General features: G+C 43.8%; 1 protein-coding gene across 1 annotated transcript; it reads left to right on the top strand.

The window, feature by feature from the left end:
- Positions 1–7,197: 7,197 nt before the first annotated feature.
- gtf2h1 (general transcription factor IIH, polypeptide 1) lies at positions 7,198–18,201 on the top strand. The gene is made up of 15 exons (XM_056598125.1): positions 7,198–7,386; positions 7,859–8,028; positions 8,889–9,081; positions 9,362–9,524; positions 11,747–11,840; positions 11,980–12,129; positions 13,139–13,218; positions 13,307–13,437; positions 13,588–13,675; positions 13,763–13,851; positions 15,643–15,760; positions 16,466–16,556; positions 16,787–16,902; positions 17,201–17,293; positions 17,397–18,201. The coding sequence occupies exons 2-15, from the start codon at positions 7,875–7,877 to the stop codon at positions 17,481–17,483; spliced, it is 1,647 nt and encodes a 548-aa protein (XP_056454100.1). The 5' UTR covers positions 7,198–7,386; positions 7,859–7,874; the 3' UTR covers positions 17,484–18,201.
- Positions 18,202–18,691: the final 490 nt, after the last annotated feature.

The following is an 18,691-nucleotide window of genomic DNA, read 5'->3' as shown; positions in this document are numbered from 1 at the left end:
TCCCCTCGCTTCAGAGAGGTGATGCCTGGCAGAGTAGAATGCAGAGAAAGAGGGAAAGTTGTGAGTCTTACGCCAGCCGTTCTGCACGCTGGAGATGACCGCCTGAAGGTCTGGATCAGTCTGCGTTACTCCTCTTATCTCCGCCAACTTCTCTGATGACATGGGCTTGTTTGTCACCACCGCATCGACATACGCCTCGATGTGGCGCTCCGTCTCTGACCCGGCCTGAGTCAGAGGGCTCCTGGACAGCGCATCTGCCACGATCAGCTGTTTTCCTGGAACATGCACAGCTGTAACATTGAACCGCATCATACGCATTAACAGTCTCTGGCACAACACCGGCGCTTTGTCCAGGTCGCATGCATTAATCAATGGGACAAGCGGCTTGTGGTCTGTCTGGAGGCAAAAACTGTCTAGCCCCTGTACATAGCGTACAAATCGTTCACACGACCACACCGCTGCCAAGCACTCCTTTTCTATTTGGGAGTAACGTTTCTCTGATTCTGTGAGTGTGCGTGAGCAGAATGCAACAGGTCTCAACTCACCGCTGTACTCCTGAAGTAGTGTGGCGCCCAGGCCGTAGCTGCTGGCGTCAGCGCTGACGACGGTGCGGCGGTTGGAGTCGTAGTAGGCCAGTGTTGGGGCTGATGAGAGCATGTCTTAGGCTTTCTGCATCGCTCTCTCCTGGAGGTCACCCCATGCCCATGCACTGTCCTTCTTGAGCAGGTCAGTGACTGGGTGTAGCACAGTTGAGAGGCCTGGCAAGAACCTCCCCAGGTAATTGATCATGCCTAGGATCCGGCGCAGCTCTCCCACGTTGTTTGGGCTGGGCATGTCAGTGATTGCGCTCACCTTGCTTTTGTCTGGTTTCATGCCCTCTGCGCTGATTATGTGTCCGAAGTAGCCGATCTCCGACTTGTTGAACTGGCACTTGGCTTTGTCCAGTTTCAGTCCAGACCGCCTTATGGTCTGGAGGACTGCATTCAGCCGCCTGTTGTGTTCCTCCTCGTCCGCACCGTAGACGAGTATGTCGTCCATCACGACCACGACTCCCTCGTGGCCACTGAGCAGCTCGGTCATGAGTCTTTTGAAAATTTCAGGGGCTGACGAGATCCCGAATGGGAGCCTCCTGAAGCAAAACCTGCCCATGGGTGTGATGAAGGTGGTCAGTTTTTGGCTATCCGGGTCCAGGGGAATTTGCCAGAAGCCACTAGAAGCATCTAGTGCGGAGAACACCTTTGCCCCGGCTAGCTTGGGAGCAATGTCCTCCAGTGTGGGCAACACGTACAGTTCTCGCTTGACAGCCTTGTTCAGCCTTTTGAGATCCACACACACTCTGACCTGGTCTTTATTCTTTTTCTCCGCAGGCACCATGGGCGCGCACCAGTCAGTTGGGCTCGTGACATGCTCGATTATGCCCAACTCTAACATGCGCCCCAGCTCCTTCTCGACTTTGGGCAGGAGGGGAAACGGCACCCGGCGCGGCGTTGTGGCAGCATAGGGCTCCGCGCCTGGTTTCAGCACGATTTTGACAGGGTCGCACTGTAGGAGACCTATTTCCCCGAATAGGTCGTCCTTCTCTGTGCTGACTGTATTCAGCCGTTTCACGAGGCCCATGGATTTGGCTACACCTCCCCCCAGTAGATTCTGTGCGAATCGTCCTTTAATCACTGTAATCCAGAAGGCATACTTTTGGCCCTTGTGCAGGCATGTGGCCAGGAATTTGCCTATGCATTCCACTTCCCCTCCTGGGCTTGTGGCACTGACTGTGGTTCTAGCTAACTGGGGCTTGTCTGGCAGTTTGCTGTATGTTTTCTCAGTCATTACAGTAATGTCTGCCCCCGTGTCAATTTTAAAGTCCACTAGACTATTGTTGATGGGCAGTGTGACGCGCCAATCGTCACTGAAATCTGGCTGTTCAACTACTCTATGGGCCTGATTTGTCACAGCTCCGATAAAGAAAGCTTGATCATCATCATCATCATCATATTCGTGTGTCACAGCCATTAATTGTTTAGTAATTTTGCTTTTGCACAACAGTTCAAAGTGTCCCAGCTTACCGCATCGCCGACAGTTCTTGTCGCGTGCAGGGCAACGTTCCTCACGTGTGTGTGTTCTGCCACACCGTGGGCATCCATTTTGTTTGCTGGACTCCTCACGTTCCGGAAAGTTTCGCCCATATCGCTGCCGCATGTCTTTGCCGCGCTTCCAACCTGCCTGTCCCCTTTGTCCCACAGCATTCACTGAGCACTCTGCCCGCTCCACGCTCTGCTTCTTGATCTGCTCGCTCTGTCGGGCTAGGAGGATAGCCCTCTCTAGCGTAAGATCAGCCTCAAGTTGCAACTTTTGTGAGACCTCGCTATCTAGAATGCCAATAACGAGTCGGTCCCTAATTTGTTCATCCTTTGTTATGCCGAACTCACAGTATTGAGCAAGCTCATACAGGCTTCTCACAAAAGATTCTACAGTTTCTCCCTCCTTCTGCACACGCTTGTGGAAGCATGCTCGGTCATGGATCACGTTGCGTCTAGGCACGAAGTGATCATCAAACCTAGCTATAACTATCTCGTAGTTAAGTTCAGGGTTATCATTGTTGTCGTCCTCCGTACACACAAACGATTCATAAATTGGCTCTGCGTCTTTCCCCATCGAGTACAGAAGAGAGTTGACTTGTACCTCACCGCTCTCTTTGTTGAGCTTGGAAGCTGCACGAAACCTGTCGAATCGGCGCCTCCATGTCGGCCATTCCCCTGGCCGGGTAAAGTCAAACTGTTCTGGCGGTCCAAACTTTGCCATCTCCGTTCTTTCGGCGTTCAGTTCGTCACTTCTGACACCATGTCACGATACGCACACGTTGTGTCGTGGTATTTATTAGAAGGTTAACAGATCTTAATACCGAGCTCATTCAAGCGTGTCGTCATAACTGGTTCAACCCATCCACCCGTGACCGGAACTACGTCACTCCGTAATATACTGATACGTCCATACATAATCACATTACAATTTTAATTATTAAAGCCTGTACCAATAAATGACTTGATGGTTGGTTAAATGAGAGATGTGTCTTCTTTGAAGCTGAAGACATCTTTGTCCATGGTAACTCCGCTGCCCTAAATGGATACACAAATTCACATAAGTACAGCTCTGGGGCCGTATTCACAAAGCATTTTATCTTACCGCTAGGAGTGCTCCTAACTCGCGCTAAAATATTTTACGTAGGAGTTTTTTCTTAAAAGTTATTCACAAAGCCGCTGAGACCTACTCTTACTGAGGATAAATCACAAAGTGAACTAAGAGTGACGCGCCGTTGTTATGGATTACGTCAATTCTCGTGCACAAGTTTAGAAGCGGTCAGTTCGGTGATTGGTTGTTCAGACGAGCCCACTGAATCACCGAAAAATAAGGAAATAGCCTAGGCTAGAAATGAATTCCTATTAAGTAGTTATAGTGCAGTTAGCAGAATACACGCATGATGACAATTTTGTGCAGACCACGATAATGACGTTGTAGCCTGCACGTTCAAGAGAGAGAGAAAGCAAACAATAAAAATACGTACAATTTAAAAGAAAATAAATGTTATGAACTACCCAAGTGTTGACTGATTTGTGCCAAGGTGTTTACCTAAAATGTGTTTTCAAAATGATCCCTAAATGCCTGTCCACTCGGTTCCACATGGCCAAATTCCTTGTCATGTTGATCGCCATCATCATCATCATCATCATCATCGTCTGGCTGTGGAATGTTCCTCCGCTTGCAGAGGTTGTGTAGAATGGCACATATAGTGATTACTGTGCTTGCCCTCTCTGGGGTGAGGCGTATTTCGCCGTGGAGGACATGAAACCGACGTTTCATCTGCCCAATTCCTCTCTCCACAACATTTCGTGTATGTTTGTGTGCTCTAGCATATATGGAAGAAATCAGTAAACAATAATAATTATGGATTCAACAAATAAAAGGCGTGAAAGAGCAAATACGATGTGTTTTAAGCATAGGACTAAGCGGAATCTGCGTAATCACTTACATGTTATACTTTAACTGTGCTCCCGGTTGTGGATTGAGGAAGGTGTCAAGAGCCAAGTCTTGCAGGAATAGCCACTGTCACCCAGCAAGTGACACCCAACTGGTACATATTGCCTCTCAAAAAGCTGCCTCAGACCGCTCTCCATTAAAATGTGCGAATCATGGGTAGCTCCAGGCCACTTTGCAACAACATCCAGTAGGCTATGTTAAAATTTGCATCAAAAACAACCTGCGTGTTGATGGAATGCACTTTCTTCCTATTGACGAACACGTCCTCATCTTTTGATGGCGCAATTATTTTTATGTGCGTCCCGTCAATAGCACCGACCACACGGGGCATACCTGCAATTGCCATGAAGTTGGCTTTGATCCTGTGTAATTGTTGACTGTCCAAAGGAAACCGTATAAACTGTTGGATGATATGTGGTCTAGAGAGCGCGTTAGTGATAGTTTGGTTTATGGCACGGCTGACTGATGGTTGCGATATTCCTCATCGGCATTGCAAAGTTGCATTTTCCCTGTTGCTAAATAACGTAGTGTTGCCAAACATTTTATTTTGGGCTAATCACATTATTCCTGTTAGTCTGGGATGTTATTGCATCCCGCACTAACTCCACAACAAGTTTAATACCCTCACGATTTAGCCTATATCTCTTCATTAACTCACATGACTCGTCTTCCTTTGTCTCCAAAACATTTAGTCTCGCAGTCTGTTACGATTCTTTGTGAATAGGTCTTCCTGAGTTAGGAGTCCTCTTGAGGACTTTTAAGCTCTCCTTGACTTAGGTGCTACTTTCAGGCCTAAAGTACTTTGTCAATGCTCTTAGTGAAAAAAGTTAGGAGTCCTAAATTTAAGGGTTAACCCCTAACCCTAACCCTAACCCTTATTTTTAGGAGTTACTCCTAAATTCGCCAGTTAGGACCTACTTTTAGCCCTAAGATCCTTTGTGAATACGGCCCCAGAGCATTACATTTATTACCAGGTCTTATCCCAAATTCCTCTTGATAATACATAAATAAATACATATTATGTTTGTAGCACCGCAGCATACCCTTCCAGCCCAAGGTTTTCCACCAGGACAACACACCACCACCGTCTCAGGCAAGACATGTAATGCTAAAGAAAGATGTTAGTCAAAATGCATTCATTTCCTTTAGTATATTTACGGACTCTGGGCCCTATCTTGCATCCGGCGCAAGTGACTTAGTCACTGGCGCATGTGTCGTTGCTAGTTTACAACTGGCGCAGTGCGTTCTTTTCCCACCACCGCCACTCGCCGGTAAATTAGGGATTGATCATGCGCCCCAAGGGGCGGTTCGGCGGAAGGAGGAGGCGTGTTCTGGCGCAAACGGTATTTTGCCGTTTCTGAATACCATTGCGCTACTGACCAGGAAATACCTGGTTTAAAGTCAGTGGCGCGTTGTTCAGATGCTATTTTAAGGGCGCATGCATACATGCGCATGCGATGCATACGGATTGCTTGTGCACCTCGCGCATACACTTTGCTTCTCCCATCTACCTAGCCGCACATTCTTGGTAAATTATTTGGGAAAGAACAGCTGATGCAGCGGTAATAAGTTGTACTTTTAAATCAATGCATCTGCAAACACCGTACAGCAAACACATATTTTCTTGACAGAGACATCGTGTAGGCCTACATGCCCATAGGATTGATGAGTATTTGATCGTGAAAAAAATTGTTTTACCGCGAGTGAGTGTAAAGAATTAATGAATGCGCGCGTGTGTGCTCTGTTTAAACACACGCAAACTAAACACGTAACGCATAATACAATCAATGGCAATGTCTTTTACCGCGGGGACACATGCATATTAGGATAGTATACAATACTGATAAGAAACAATGTTTATAATGTATTGTGTATATCATTAAATAGAACCACAGTTACCGCATATCACATGTTATATCATATACATTTTCTTTGCCGAAATTTATTTGAGGACTCAGTATTTCTGAAGTTGTGGAAGAAAACCCCTTATTCCATGTGTGAATTAGGCCATATTATTTGGCAATAAACTGAGACATTTGCAGTTTGAATTCATGTGCATTTGTCTCATCGGAGACTGCAGACGCGCTGTCAAAATATCAACTCGTCCGATTCAAATGCGCTCATGGCTCTTAAAGGGGATGGGAGCTGGCACTCATTGGTTTGTTGGACGTTACGCCCAAACCACACCTACGGGTAACTAGGCTGCTTCAGACCAACCCTTTTGACACTTGCGCCGCGACGCAAGTGTCATTTATCCGCCTGTAAAATAGCGATAGCGCCGTAGAACCGCCCACAAAGATACTTGCGCTTTGCGCTTCCCAGTTGCGTTTCAGACCGTTAAAATAGGGCCCTCTGTGTTTCATAATAAAAACAGCTAGTGTTGTGATAACCCTTAGTGCATACACTCTGAATACTCACGTTTACTAAAAAGTTTGTTTATTCAACATATTCTGGTATAAATCTGCATAGAGACTGCCTCTACAGACAGTAGAGGCAGTCGTTCTGATTTTTTCAGATGGCCTATGGCCCTATGGTGTTTATGTGCCTCATTACATAATAGCTCAGCATACTAGTAGTTCGTATTAAGTGTCCCCCGTTATTAGGATTCTTATTCTTAACTCCATTGTTCATATTATTAATACGTGTCATTCATCATTTCCACAGCTGATGTCAACTTAATTTGAATGAATCAAAGTGCGGAAGGCAAAAAAACAAACAGCTAAGGTAAACGGGTAATGTAGTAAGGTAAATGTAATAAGGCTAATGTAGTAGGCTAAGGTAAATGGGTACTGTAGTCACGATCTTGAGAAAGCCTAAAAAGAAAGGTCTAATTTAGTCAAGTGAAATTGTTCTTACCTCCATTGTTAATTTTCACTGAATATCGGCGGCGGCCATATTAGTTCTGTAGAATTACGCACGCGCACGAGCTATGGGCGTGTTTGGCAGAGCAATGGGCGTGTTTGGCAAGTGGCTCCGGCTGCAGATAGACCCTACTCGAATTATGAGCTATTCTGAAAAGAAAGAATAAGAATTAAACTCTGGTCTCCTATACATATACTTACCATTACTTCCTGACGTCATATAATCTGAAATACGTAAACACACACACAATACATTCACAATTTCACATCAATATATATCACGCTCCTCCTCCAGCTTGACGGAATCTGCGCGGAACTTTGTAGCTGATCCGTTGTTGCAACCGAGACATTATTGTTGTAACACTGCATGGCAGTTGAGGCAGTGATGTAGACCGAGGTGTACGTTCTTCAAGTTGCAATATTATTTTTTTTTATAAATAACTCTTTTGCTCACATCTATGAGATATTTTGCCGGATAATATCTTTAGAGCGATCGGTACGTTTGCATCACAGTTTAATTGAGGGTTTATATTTAGAAGTGTTGTTCAGTTTTGCTAACGTGACCCTAGCTAAGCTACAAACACTCAGTCACTGATTAAGGTGTCAGATGGTCCGCTTTGTGGTAAAACATAACATAACTATTCCTTGTCATGGGGGTATTTCATGAATTGGGTAAGGGTGTGTACCTGTATTTTTTTAAATGTAAAAAACTTGCTTACGCTCCTTAACTTTAGGATTGTTGATCAACTCATAACGTTGGGTTTTTATAACGTGTACAACTAGGTCTTGCATCCACAATTCACTGGCTGTGGACTGCTGACATATGGCAGTTTATGTGAAGGATCTAATACGTATATCTCATATAACTGGGTGGACACTCACACTTGTGATGTCACAACTAGAGGGTGGATTTTGAGATTGCTAATCAACATCACAGCCAGTGTTGTCTATCCCCCCCTGGATGATAGTTGTCCTTCTACTACCATGGCCTCGCTGTCCGAGGAGGTGCTCCTGGTGCTGAAGAAAGTCCGACAGAGGAAGCAGGACGGTACGCTGTACCTAATGGCGGAGCGCATCGCCTGGGGCCCCGAGGGCAAGGACCGGTTCACCGTCAGCCACTTGTATTCAGATATCCGCTGTGAGTACCAACGAGGTCAAGTTAGTTTCATGTTTGACACTAGTGTGATATTCTACATTCGGCACGGGCGTGGAACGGCTCATTAACCTAGTCCTACCAGACTCTCGTACTTCATTTCATTTGCACAGAGAGTCTGGACCTACTCCATAGACAAACGTTAACCCACTTGGCGGCGGGTGTCTGTTGAAGTTTAAAACTACTGGATCTGCCCAGTGCCACTCTGCATCTGCCATAACCAATCGCTAACGTATGGCCGGGAATCACGTTGCGCACAGGCTGTAAACAAACCAAACCCTGTGCGTGAAGATGTCCGTCAACGAGAGCTGACTTTAACGTCATTGTTCTCAGCCACTACCTCTTTGCGCTGTTTGGACGCAAATATTTGGACGGAGAAAAACAAACTAACATACCACAGAACCAGACGTAGTACTGAAGTGAAATTCAAATTGAGCGGAAGTACTTAGGTGGGCGGAGCCAGACTAACGGCTCATGAGGGACCTGGGGAGACGTACTTTCATCCTCAAGGAAAAAGGGGTAGGATTTTTCAAATAGTTTTGAAAAAAAATAATCAAAACATGCTCAAAAAAGTTGTGGATGGAGCCATACTTTTTTTCCTGACAAGGAAAGCAATTCTCCAAAGTTCCCTAATGAGCCCTCTCTCCTGCCCTTGCACCAAATGTTGCATGCTGTCAATATCAAATGAATATCCAATTTGAAACCAGAGAAATCAACTCTCCCTCGGTCAGTGAGTACCAGATTCCCCCTTCTGGGAAAACCTTGTTGCACTTCTGCAGTGTTGTTGCTGCCCTGCTTTTGTTATGCATTGCTCTTCATACAAGATGTGGTACTGTTGCGGACAGGTCAGAAGATCAGTCCAGATGGGAAAGCCAAAATCCAGCTCCAGCTTGTGCTTCACACTGGGGAGAGCAGCACATTCCACTTCTCCAACGATAGCAGTGCCCTCACGGACCGGGAAGCTGCCAAGGACCTTCTGCAACAGCTGCTGCCCAAGTTTAAGAAGAAGGCAAATAAGGAACTGGAGGAGAAGAATAGGTAAGAAGAACCAATTAATAATTAACCTCGCTCTTCGTGTGTTCATGTATATGCTCTGTAAACTCTGTGTACCATTTTGTCTCACTCGTCTGCCTCAGACATCCAGAATGCAAAGGTTTATTTTGCAGTATAGACTACATACAGTTCTCCTACTATTCTATGATTTATTTAGTTGCATATGATCCATGTCTATATTTGTGCTATATCTAATTGGAAACCTATGTAAGAACTCCTATAGCGTCTTGAGTGACGCAGGTTGAATTTACGCTCATCTCTGTAGAATGCTGCAAGAAGACCCGGTACTTTTCCAACTGTACAAGGACCTGGTGGTCAGCCAAGTGATCAGCGCTGAGGAGTTCTGGGCCAACCGGATGAGCACGACCAACACGGAGAACACTCTGTCCGACAAGAAGCAGGATGTGGGCATATCTGCAGCCTTCCTAGTAAGTTCACCAGTAGACCATTTATGGTATTGTACATCAAAATGCATCATGGGATTATTATTTTTACGGCAATACGCCATTTTGTGAGGTCTCATGGGAGTTGAAGTACTGTAAAATTAATAATGTAAAAATTATGTAAAAAAAATCAATCTTAATGCTAATGTTTTTCCACATTTCGTATGAGAGATGCTCTGGCATTTTGAAACAGAACAATGCCTCCCAATAATGAAGAGTAATTTCACGATTCATTTCTAAACAATGCCATCTAAACTATGGCAGAAAATATTTTCGCGGATGGGTGTAATACCATAACCTGTTACCTATCATACAGTGTGACACCAGGGCTTGCTGTTGCATATTTTCTGCAACATGCACAAGCGTAAAGCGTAGTGCATGTGCAGAGACATACACATTCTTATGCACGTGTTGTGGCAATCTCCGTTTTATTCCAAATTAATCAAACCAATGCCTGTTTTCTGAACAAGCTTGCCTAATCAATGATGTGGCTTTTAACAAGGAGTTACCTTTCAAGGCAGCATAAAACAAAAAAAAGTTGGTTATTCTTTCTCGGCAAACCAGGTACCACATGAGCCGTGACCCGGAACCGGGTCCCACCCCATAGGATAGGGATCACTGCTATAAGGGAAACAATTATTCTTTTACAATCCATTCCTTGTCCTTTTTGTGTTGTTTAAAATAAAAATGTTTTTCAAGCCACACAAACAGGGTTCGGTCGTGCTCAGCAGTACAATTGTATCAGAGCCAAACATTTCTCAGATATTATTAACAAACACTCCCACAGACGGATAATCCTTTTTAGTACTATCAACTCAATTATTAACCCCGAAGTCTCCCCAGAGGTCGATTCATCCACCGGCATTTGTGAAACGTTTTAAAGTTTTCTTTTATTGTTAAAATAGAAAAAATAAAACTGTCTTTTACCCCCTCTGCTTCCAGGTCTTTTTACCGTGTCACCCAGCTGTTGCAGCTATATTTGATCATTTTTCACCAGTGACCCTTGATGATCTGGGAGATATTATCAAGCACATGAATCCCTCTACATCCCCCAATGATGCTATCCCCTCTCAGATCATCAAGGACGCCATTGAAACAATCGGTCCAAGCATTCTGATCATTATAAACACATGCCTTGTCTCTGGCACTGTTCCCCCATGTTTCAAGCACGCGGTTGTCCAGCCGTTGCTTAAAAAGCATAACCTGGATGTTAATTGCTGAAATAACTACGGTCCCATATTGAAACTACCATTCATTAAAAAAAATCTGGAGCCCTGTCTTGGAGCCCTTTCAGTCTGGCTTTAAGGCACGCCACAGCACTGAAACGGCTTTGCTGGAAGTGTCTAATGACTTACTCCTCCCACTAGACACAGGTGAGAACTCCATCTTAGTCTTATTAGACCTCAGTCCTGCCGTTGATACAGTAGACCACCCCACTCTTCTATCCCGTCTCCATCAGTGGGTTGGTATTAGGGGCTCAGCTCTGCAGTGCTTCTCTTCCTACCTCTCCCATAGATCATTTTCAGTGTCCATAGGTCAGCACTCCTCTTCCTCTGCCCCTCTGTCTTGTGGGGTCCATCCTGGGTCCAATCGTGTTTAATAATAAGAAAATACAACCTGTTGTTCCACTTTACGCCGCCGTTCACAATTACATCTCCCTCTGAGATCCAGGGACTGCCTTCAGACGCTCCTAGAGTGTCTCAAGGAGATAAATGACTGGATGGGGGAGAATTTCCTCCAACTTAACAATAGCAAAACAGAAGTTATCATCTTTAGCCCCTCCAAATTCAAAAAACCCATCTTCACTGACCTAGATAGTCTAACCCCATTCATAAAACCATCTGCTAGAAATCTGGGCATAATTTTTGATTCAGAGATATGCTTTAATAAGCAAAACTCAATCAATCTAGTGCCACCCGACATACGTGATGCCCCCTCCATTTATGCCTTTAAATCAAGGCTCAAAACCCATCTGTACAACCTTGCTTTCCCTCCCCATTAACTATCTGACCTCTGCACTACTGGCTTTGTTTGTGTGTGGATGTCTGGGTTTTATGTATTTTATTTTTATTTTATTCTAATGTTGTTATTTTGCCTTCATGTTTACCTACTGAATGCACTATGTACAGCACTTTGGTCAGTGCAAACTGTTCTAAATGTGCTTCTATAAATACATTTGACTTACTTACTTACTTTGCCCATTACAGGCCGATATCAGACCTCAGACAGACGGCTGCAATGGCCTGAGGTACAACCTGACGCCTGACATCATCGAGTCCATCTTCCGAACATACCCAGCAGGTAATAAACATCTCCAGTCCATGTTCTGTGAAAACCATTGAGAGGGATGCAATTGTCTGCCCGTGACACAGACATTCAGTGTGCCGTCCGTGCTGGGCTGAGGGCTCAATGTGTTTGTGGAAATGTGCTTGGGTTGCAGTGCAACAGAAGTACGGTGAGAACGTGCCTCACAACCTCACTGAGAAGGAGTTCTGGACGCGCTTCTTTCAGTCCCACTACTTCCATCGAGACCGCATCAGTACGGGCGCCCTGGACATCTTCTCAGAGTGCGCGAAGCAGGATGAAAAGGGTAACGTAACTCATCTGGAGTTATACAGATATATTAGATCAGGGGTTCTCAATGTTTTGACTGCTGAGGGCCAATTTAAGAATCCAGAATTTGACTGAAGGCTGCCAAAGGAAAAAAAAATAGGCGGGAAACGCCGTCAGCATCCCAGTGGTGAAAATAAGTAATCACGGAACTGAGGTTCATCCTTTCAAAGTAATGTGCAGTCGGATTAAAACTAACAAATGTAACAGGATTTAATTGAAAGCTAGAGAGAGTTGACTTTTCTCTTTTATTTATTTATTTATTTTTGTTTAAATTAATATTGAGATAATAATTAAAAAATATATTTTTACTTTTTTTTTACTTACATCTGTATGTCATTGCGGGCCGCCAGAAATAATTCTGCGGGCCGCAGAACTTTGAGAACCAATGTATTAGATAGATGGAATAGATAGATATATTAGAGGGATATAGATGTAGATATATATTCTCTCTTTCTCACACTCACACACACCTTGTGTGTAGGGCTGGGTATCGTGGCCAATTTCCTAAATCGATTCGATTTCAATTCATTAGGTTCTGAAACAATGAATTTCGATTAGACTCAATCTGCTCTTAAATACTGAAAATGGCTCAACTGTGTTACAAAATACAAATGTACTTTATTTTTTCTCTTCATCTTAAACAACAGGTTTAAAGTGCAAACTTGTAAATTGGACAGTTTAAACTTGAGCTTTAAACAAAACTGTCTCAAGTCTCAAAAGTATTTGAAATTAGAAAGGAAATACAAGTGAAAGTGTACTTGTATTGCAACATTCCATCACTGCAAATTGCATTAAGGCATTGTTTATTTAATTGCAAAAATAATGATAATGGTAACAAAAATAAATAAATAGATATCGATCTCATGCTCTATGCATCGATATTGCAAAACTTAAATGAAATAGATCGAAAATCGATTAAATCGATTTTTTTACCCAGCCCTACTTGTGTTTCAGTTAAGTATAGGCTGTACTTGTATGCCCTGCAGGTCTGAAATCGATGGTGGTGCAAGGTGTAAAGAATCCGCTGGTGAACCTCCTGTCATTGGAGGATAAAACAATAGAAGAGGTAAGACCCTCGAATACGTTCCATGTCAGGACAAGTTCCATCCTATGAGGTGTGTGAGATTCATGTGCTCGGGTCTGTTTTGGGTTAGGGCTATGGCTTTTCCGCAGCTGCTTCTACATCCAATCCCAACAGGACCGGTAAGGAGAACAGCAACTCTGCCATCATAAAGCGTTTCAACCATCACAGTGCCATGATACTTGCCGCCGGCTCGCGGAGAGGGTAAAAACATTTTCAAATCATATAGACATGCTACCGGCTATGTTCGTAGCCGAGACAAAAATCATAGAACGCCTACAATCATGGAACTAGAGTTATAATAATATAACTATAGTTTTTAATGGGTCGTTGCATTCCATCTTGCTTCCACAGTGATGCGCCAAACGACCAAGCTAGCGAGACTAGCAGTACAGACGGAAACTCCAGGGATTCTGATCTCTTCCAGCCCCCCATTAAAAAGGTATGGTGGTGCTCTGGAGGATACTCTTCTTCACCCTGTGTTGGACCACCTCAGTCATTATGCTTTTGTTCAAAACAAAATCCTCAGGTGAAATTACAAGAAGCCATCGATTATTTGGATCTTCAAAGAGAAGATGGACCAAAAACCGTGGCATTGAACCTTAAAAAATCAGACAGGTAAGACTCCCCCCCCAAACCGTCACGGTACAGGCACCTCAGTGTGGTTACAGAGGTGGACAGCGGTGTGAACATGTGGCTTACATAGCGTTAATATGGCGAATGTAAAGGCTTGTTTTGCGATGCGGAATTTAAAACTTGAAGTTGGAGTTCCCCCCGGACCGTTTAGCCAAAGTACACGACTCCGACTCCGTGATCCGACTCCGTTAATACGGAGACCCCTCAGCAGTTCTCTGTCGGGATGTCGGATACGCAATGCAATTCGCCGCCCGATCGATCTTATGTTGACTACAAACCATGTAAGCAGTATTGTAAATAAGTTTCCAAAGCTTTTCAAATCTTATTTGGTGTTTTATTGTTCCTTAAGGTGCAAAGTAAGCAATGTACAAAGTACATTGCTTACTTACGTTCTTACGTTCTGTTAGAGTGACCAATCACAGCCCTTGCCGTCTCGTCGACCAATAGGTCCATGGCGTCGACGGATGGTTAAGAAATATTGGATGCGCACGTAAGCTACGGAGAGGGTCTCCGACAGGCTCTCCGTGTCTACGTACAGCACTTTGACATGCACACGCATTTGAAAAGGCACCATCCAGGTGTTACTATCACCGTTGCTGTGAAAAAAAAAATAGCTGTGCAAACCCAGCTCCTGACACTAATTCAACAACCCCTGTCTAGGAATTCAGAAATGCAAATACCATAACCAAGTTTATTGGTGTTTTCATTGCTGCTGATCTACGGCCATTCTCCGTTGTTGACAAACAAGCAGTTTTTTTCATTTTCCCCCTTAACTATGAACCGTACTAGGGCTGCAACTAACGATTATTTTAATAAGCGATTAATCTGTCGATTTTTTTTCTTCAATTAATCGATGAATCGGATAAAAAAATAAACATTTGTAATTGCTGCATCTTTATTCAAAAACTGAACATTACTTCAAATTCACAGTTCAGGCTGAAGTGTAAAAACACCAGGTTATTGCTCCAACGTCCCGGAACTATTAAAAGTAATTTTAAATGATAAAAAAATAAAAAAACATAAATGGGATACAAAGAAATTAAATCATCTTAATTTCTCTCAGATGACAGATCGTTTTCGCTTTTTTTTTGGTGTTGCATTTGAACACATCAATCATATTACTGAGCCGACCTGAACACATCACATTTAACACTGTTTGCGACATTTTTTTTAAGCTAACTAGCTCTATATCCTGCCGATTTAAAAACTGGATTACTATTTTTAACTGACGGGACTTTCTACACCGTCCGGTTGAGTGATTACTACCGCTGCTTTGAAAGACTATTGATGCACGCGGTGCCGACTCCGAGCCCGTCTGCAGCAGCAGCAGCAGCAGCTGATCGTTTTCGGTTGGACTACTAGACGGATACTGAGTTGAAGGAGTTTTTTTAACCCAAAGACAGTGAAGGTACAACACTTTATATAGGCCTACAGTCCAGTGATAAGGTATGACCAAAATACAAGCTGTGGTCGCTCACGCTAAAGCTCGCTGTGGGCATGGATGAACCATGAACCAACCTGTCGATTGACGTATTAATCGCGCGACTCAACGAATTGATGACCAAATTCGTTGCCAACGCTTTTAGTAATCGATTATTATCGATTTTATCGATTCGTTGTTGCAGCCCTAAACCGTACTGTCCTGTACCGTACCATGTCTTCAAAACCGAGGTACGTACCGAACCGTGACTTTTGTGTACCGTTACACCCCTACTTTTAGTTCATATCACTCTAGCGTAAATGTTTTCACACCCTGGTTTTCTCCTCTCTAAGGTATGCCCATGGTCCTGTGCCACTTGAGTCTCAAAAGTACACCACCAGTCAGGACATCATCAACTCTATCACCTGTATTCGACACGAGATGGCCAACTACGTACCAAACCTAGCTCAGGTTAGTTGCACTGCTCCATAACCAGACATTTAATCTTCTGCATTGAGGACGACTACACCAGCGACCACTTACATTTACATTTAGGGTGTTTAGTAGACTCTTTTTAGAAGAAGTTCGTCGTACAGTAAGGATGTTCCTAGAATCAAGTGTCAAGCACTGAAAATCGCTAGTTTTTTTTTCCATTCCCCGTATGCAACAAAGATAGCTAGGATAAGATGCTACACAACTAAGTACTATAATTAAGTACGACACACAATAAGTGGGTACATTAAGTGCAAGGACGTACAATAAGTGCGTGGGAGGGGTTGGCTATGCAGAGTCTAGGTGAAGAAGCTTCCGGCTGAGTTGGCCCGACTGTGTTGAAAGCGACCACTGATCCAGCTGCTACGTTGTTTGTCTACGTATACTGTAGTCCACCTTCTCTACCGCCAGATGACCAAGTTTGGTAGCTAAAAACAATTGATTTAACTGGAAAAGGTACAAGGTCATTCGGTCGGTACCCTAAAAGTACAGAGTAGGCCATCCAATCATTTCATCAGGCTAAATAAAGGGGGGGGGGGGGGGGGGTAGAGAGTCTTTCTGCGAAAGAAAGGAAAATGGCACACTTGGGCAGATCAGGGGAAGCCTGACGGAACAGACGGGGACAAACTGCAAGCAAGGATAATATGAGGGCTGACTGCAGCTACTCTCTCACATGGCTTGCAGGTGTTAACCAGCAGTGCTGTGAGTTCTGCCATCGCTGCTCTGTCTCCAGGAGGAGTCTTAATGCAGACAGGCACGCAGCAAGCCATAAACCGTAAGCACTCTTCTCCACTGCCTCAGCTTTGAACATGCTGGCAACTGCACTTTGAACATGCTGGCAACTGCACATGCTGACAACTGCACTTGTTTTTTTACATTTATAGCAGCATATCCTTGCAGAGTATACTTCTTTACGTTGTTTACCAGACTGTGAGATTGTTTGATTCTGAACTTGGTTTTAAAATGTAACTTATTGTTTCTATTATTCTGTCTTTTGTATTTCAGAGATGGTGCCCAGTGAGGTTCAGGGAGAGTTAAAACATCTGTACATCGCTGCTGGGGAGCTGTTGCGACACTTTTGGACATGTTTTCCTGTAAACAGTCCCTTCTTAGAGGAGAAGGTGAGTGAGTCTTGGCATGACCATTACAAGCAGAGTACCGACCTCTATGTCTTCATTACAACACAATGTAGTGTTGTTTTTAACTGTTCAATTCAAATTCTATGCTGGCGATTTCTTGCAAACACAATTCTTTCTTAATTTGTGTCAGGGTTACACTATATACATAATTCATCTTTGCATTTGCAGGAAAGACTTGGTCTCAATATGCTGTCATTTTTTCATATGTTTCATATGATATTGCCATATATATGTCTATGAAAAAATGATGCTTGTATTAACCTGTGGCGTTTGGCTGCAGGTGGTCAAAATGCGGTCTAACCTGGAAAGATTCCAGATGACCAAACTGCGGCCCTTTCAAGAGAAGGTCCAACGACAGTATTTAAGTGCCAATGTAAGTCCATACTCCGAAGGGCTTTCATGTGGGTCTCTATGCATCAATCAGAGGTTCCCTGGAACATAAAGGTGGTTCCCCTGACACTATGACCGTCTTGCAGATTACCGGCCACTTGGAGGAGATGTTGCAAACGGCCTACAACAAATTACACGCCTGGCAAACCCGCCGGATGATGAGAAAGATCTGAGGGGTGGACAGCCTATCTAACGCGGGACGTGGATCAGCTAAACGTGGACGAGGGATGGTAGAGACATGTCGATCGGACTGCTGGCACAGACTCAACAGACTGGGCTCACATGAGTCTGATATAGATAGGAACTATTACATCCCTACATGTGCATCAGATACTCATTTAGTGTTGGTTACCTTCGACAAGCTCTGTGTTTCCCATGATGGATGGGGTCATCATTGTGAACCTCATAGGGAATCTGAGACCGCTCTCAGGAAAACAGGAGGCATTGGATGGAGAAGACAGGAGGCAATTTCAATGGTGCGTAGAGCAAGACTTGTGGAAGAGAAATTGCAAATGCAATTGTCCCTAATTGCACACCAGGTGAATACAGGGATCTTTTTCCACGTAACCTGGACGTAGAGGGGAGTTTATATAGCAATAAGGCCTTTTACATTTCAGTGTTTAAAGTATGGTCCAATCCTGCTTACAGCTCACTGGTATGTTACGTCTGCACCTTCTATCTGCACTGAAGAAATGTTCATTGGAATGAAAAGAAAAGTGTTTTTGGTTCTGTAATAAAAAACGAAAGAAAATGACACTCCTTTCATGAAGTAGAAGTACATCTCATCTCACTTTCTTTTTTGATAGGCTACTGACATATATGTTGGGTCACTGACTCACTGACCAGCTCGTATTTCGATTTAGTCGCGATCAGCCATGTTGTGCCCTGCGACGGGACCGACCCGTCCTCGACAGTCCGTGATCTTCAGCAGTGACCGGGGACTGGAGCTGAAGAGTGAAACCATTTAGAGCAGGGGTTGGCCACCTTCACTATCTCTCAAAAGAGCCTTTTCTGATCCCTCCCACCAAATACAATGCATCTGGAGCCACAAAACCATTACTACCCATAAAATGAAGATAACGCTGCATCTAACGTTTTAAATATAGTTATACTACATATAAAATAACCAATAGCCTATAGTTTGTTGCATTAAGAAATGTGTGGGAAAGGATGTGACGTTTATTTTAGTTTACACTAACACTTAAAAGTTAGTTACTTAAACACTTAGTCACTTTATGTTGATATTTTAGTGTCGCACTATTACCTTGATCTCCAAAATAAGAGGTGTTCCCTTTGAAATAAAATTAAAGTTTTAATCAATAACAAAAAAAAACAGCGACAGCGTTGCCAGATTGCGCCAGATATCCCGCCCAACCTGGCA

This window comes from Gadus chalcogrammus, chromosome 9 (genome assembly GCF_026213295.1).
Source record: "Gadus chalcogrammus isolate NIFS_2021 chromosome 9, NIFS_Gcha_1.0, whole genome shotgun sequence".
NCBI lineage: Eukaryota > Metazoa > Chordata > Actinopteri > Gadiformes > Gadidae > Gadus > Gadus chalcogrammus.
Note: the sequence above shows the minus strand (reverse complement) of the source record. Positions and strands in the feature narration are given on the sequence as shown.

Excerpts from the sequence above, each read along its gene's own strand:
- gtf2h1 (XM_056598125.1), top strand. The coding sequence starts at position 7,875 with ATGGCCTCGCTGTCCGAGGAGGTGCTCCTGGTGCTGAAGAAAGTCCGA. Across the intron at positions 9,525-11,746 it reads GCATATCTGCAGCCTTCCTA|GCCGATATCAGACCTCAGAC; the intron begins GTAAGTTCACCA and ends TGCCCATTACAG. Across the intron at positions 12,130-13,138 it reads CGCGAAGCAGGATGAAAAGG|GTCTGAAATCGATGGTGGTG; the intron begins GTAACGTAACTC and ends TATGCCCTGCAG.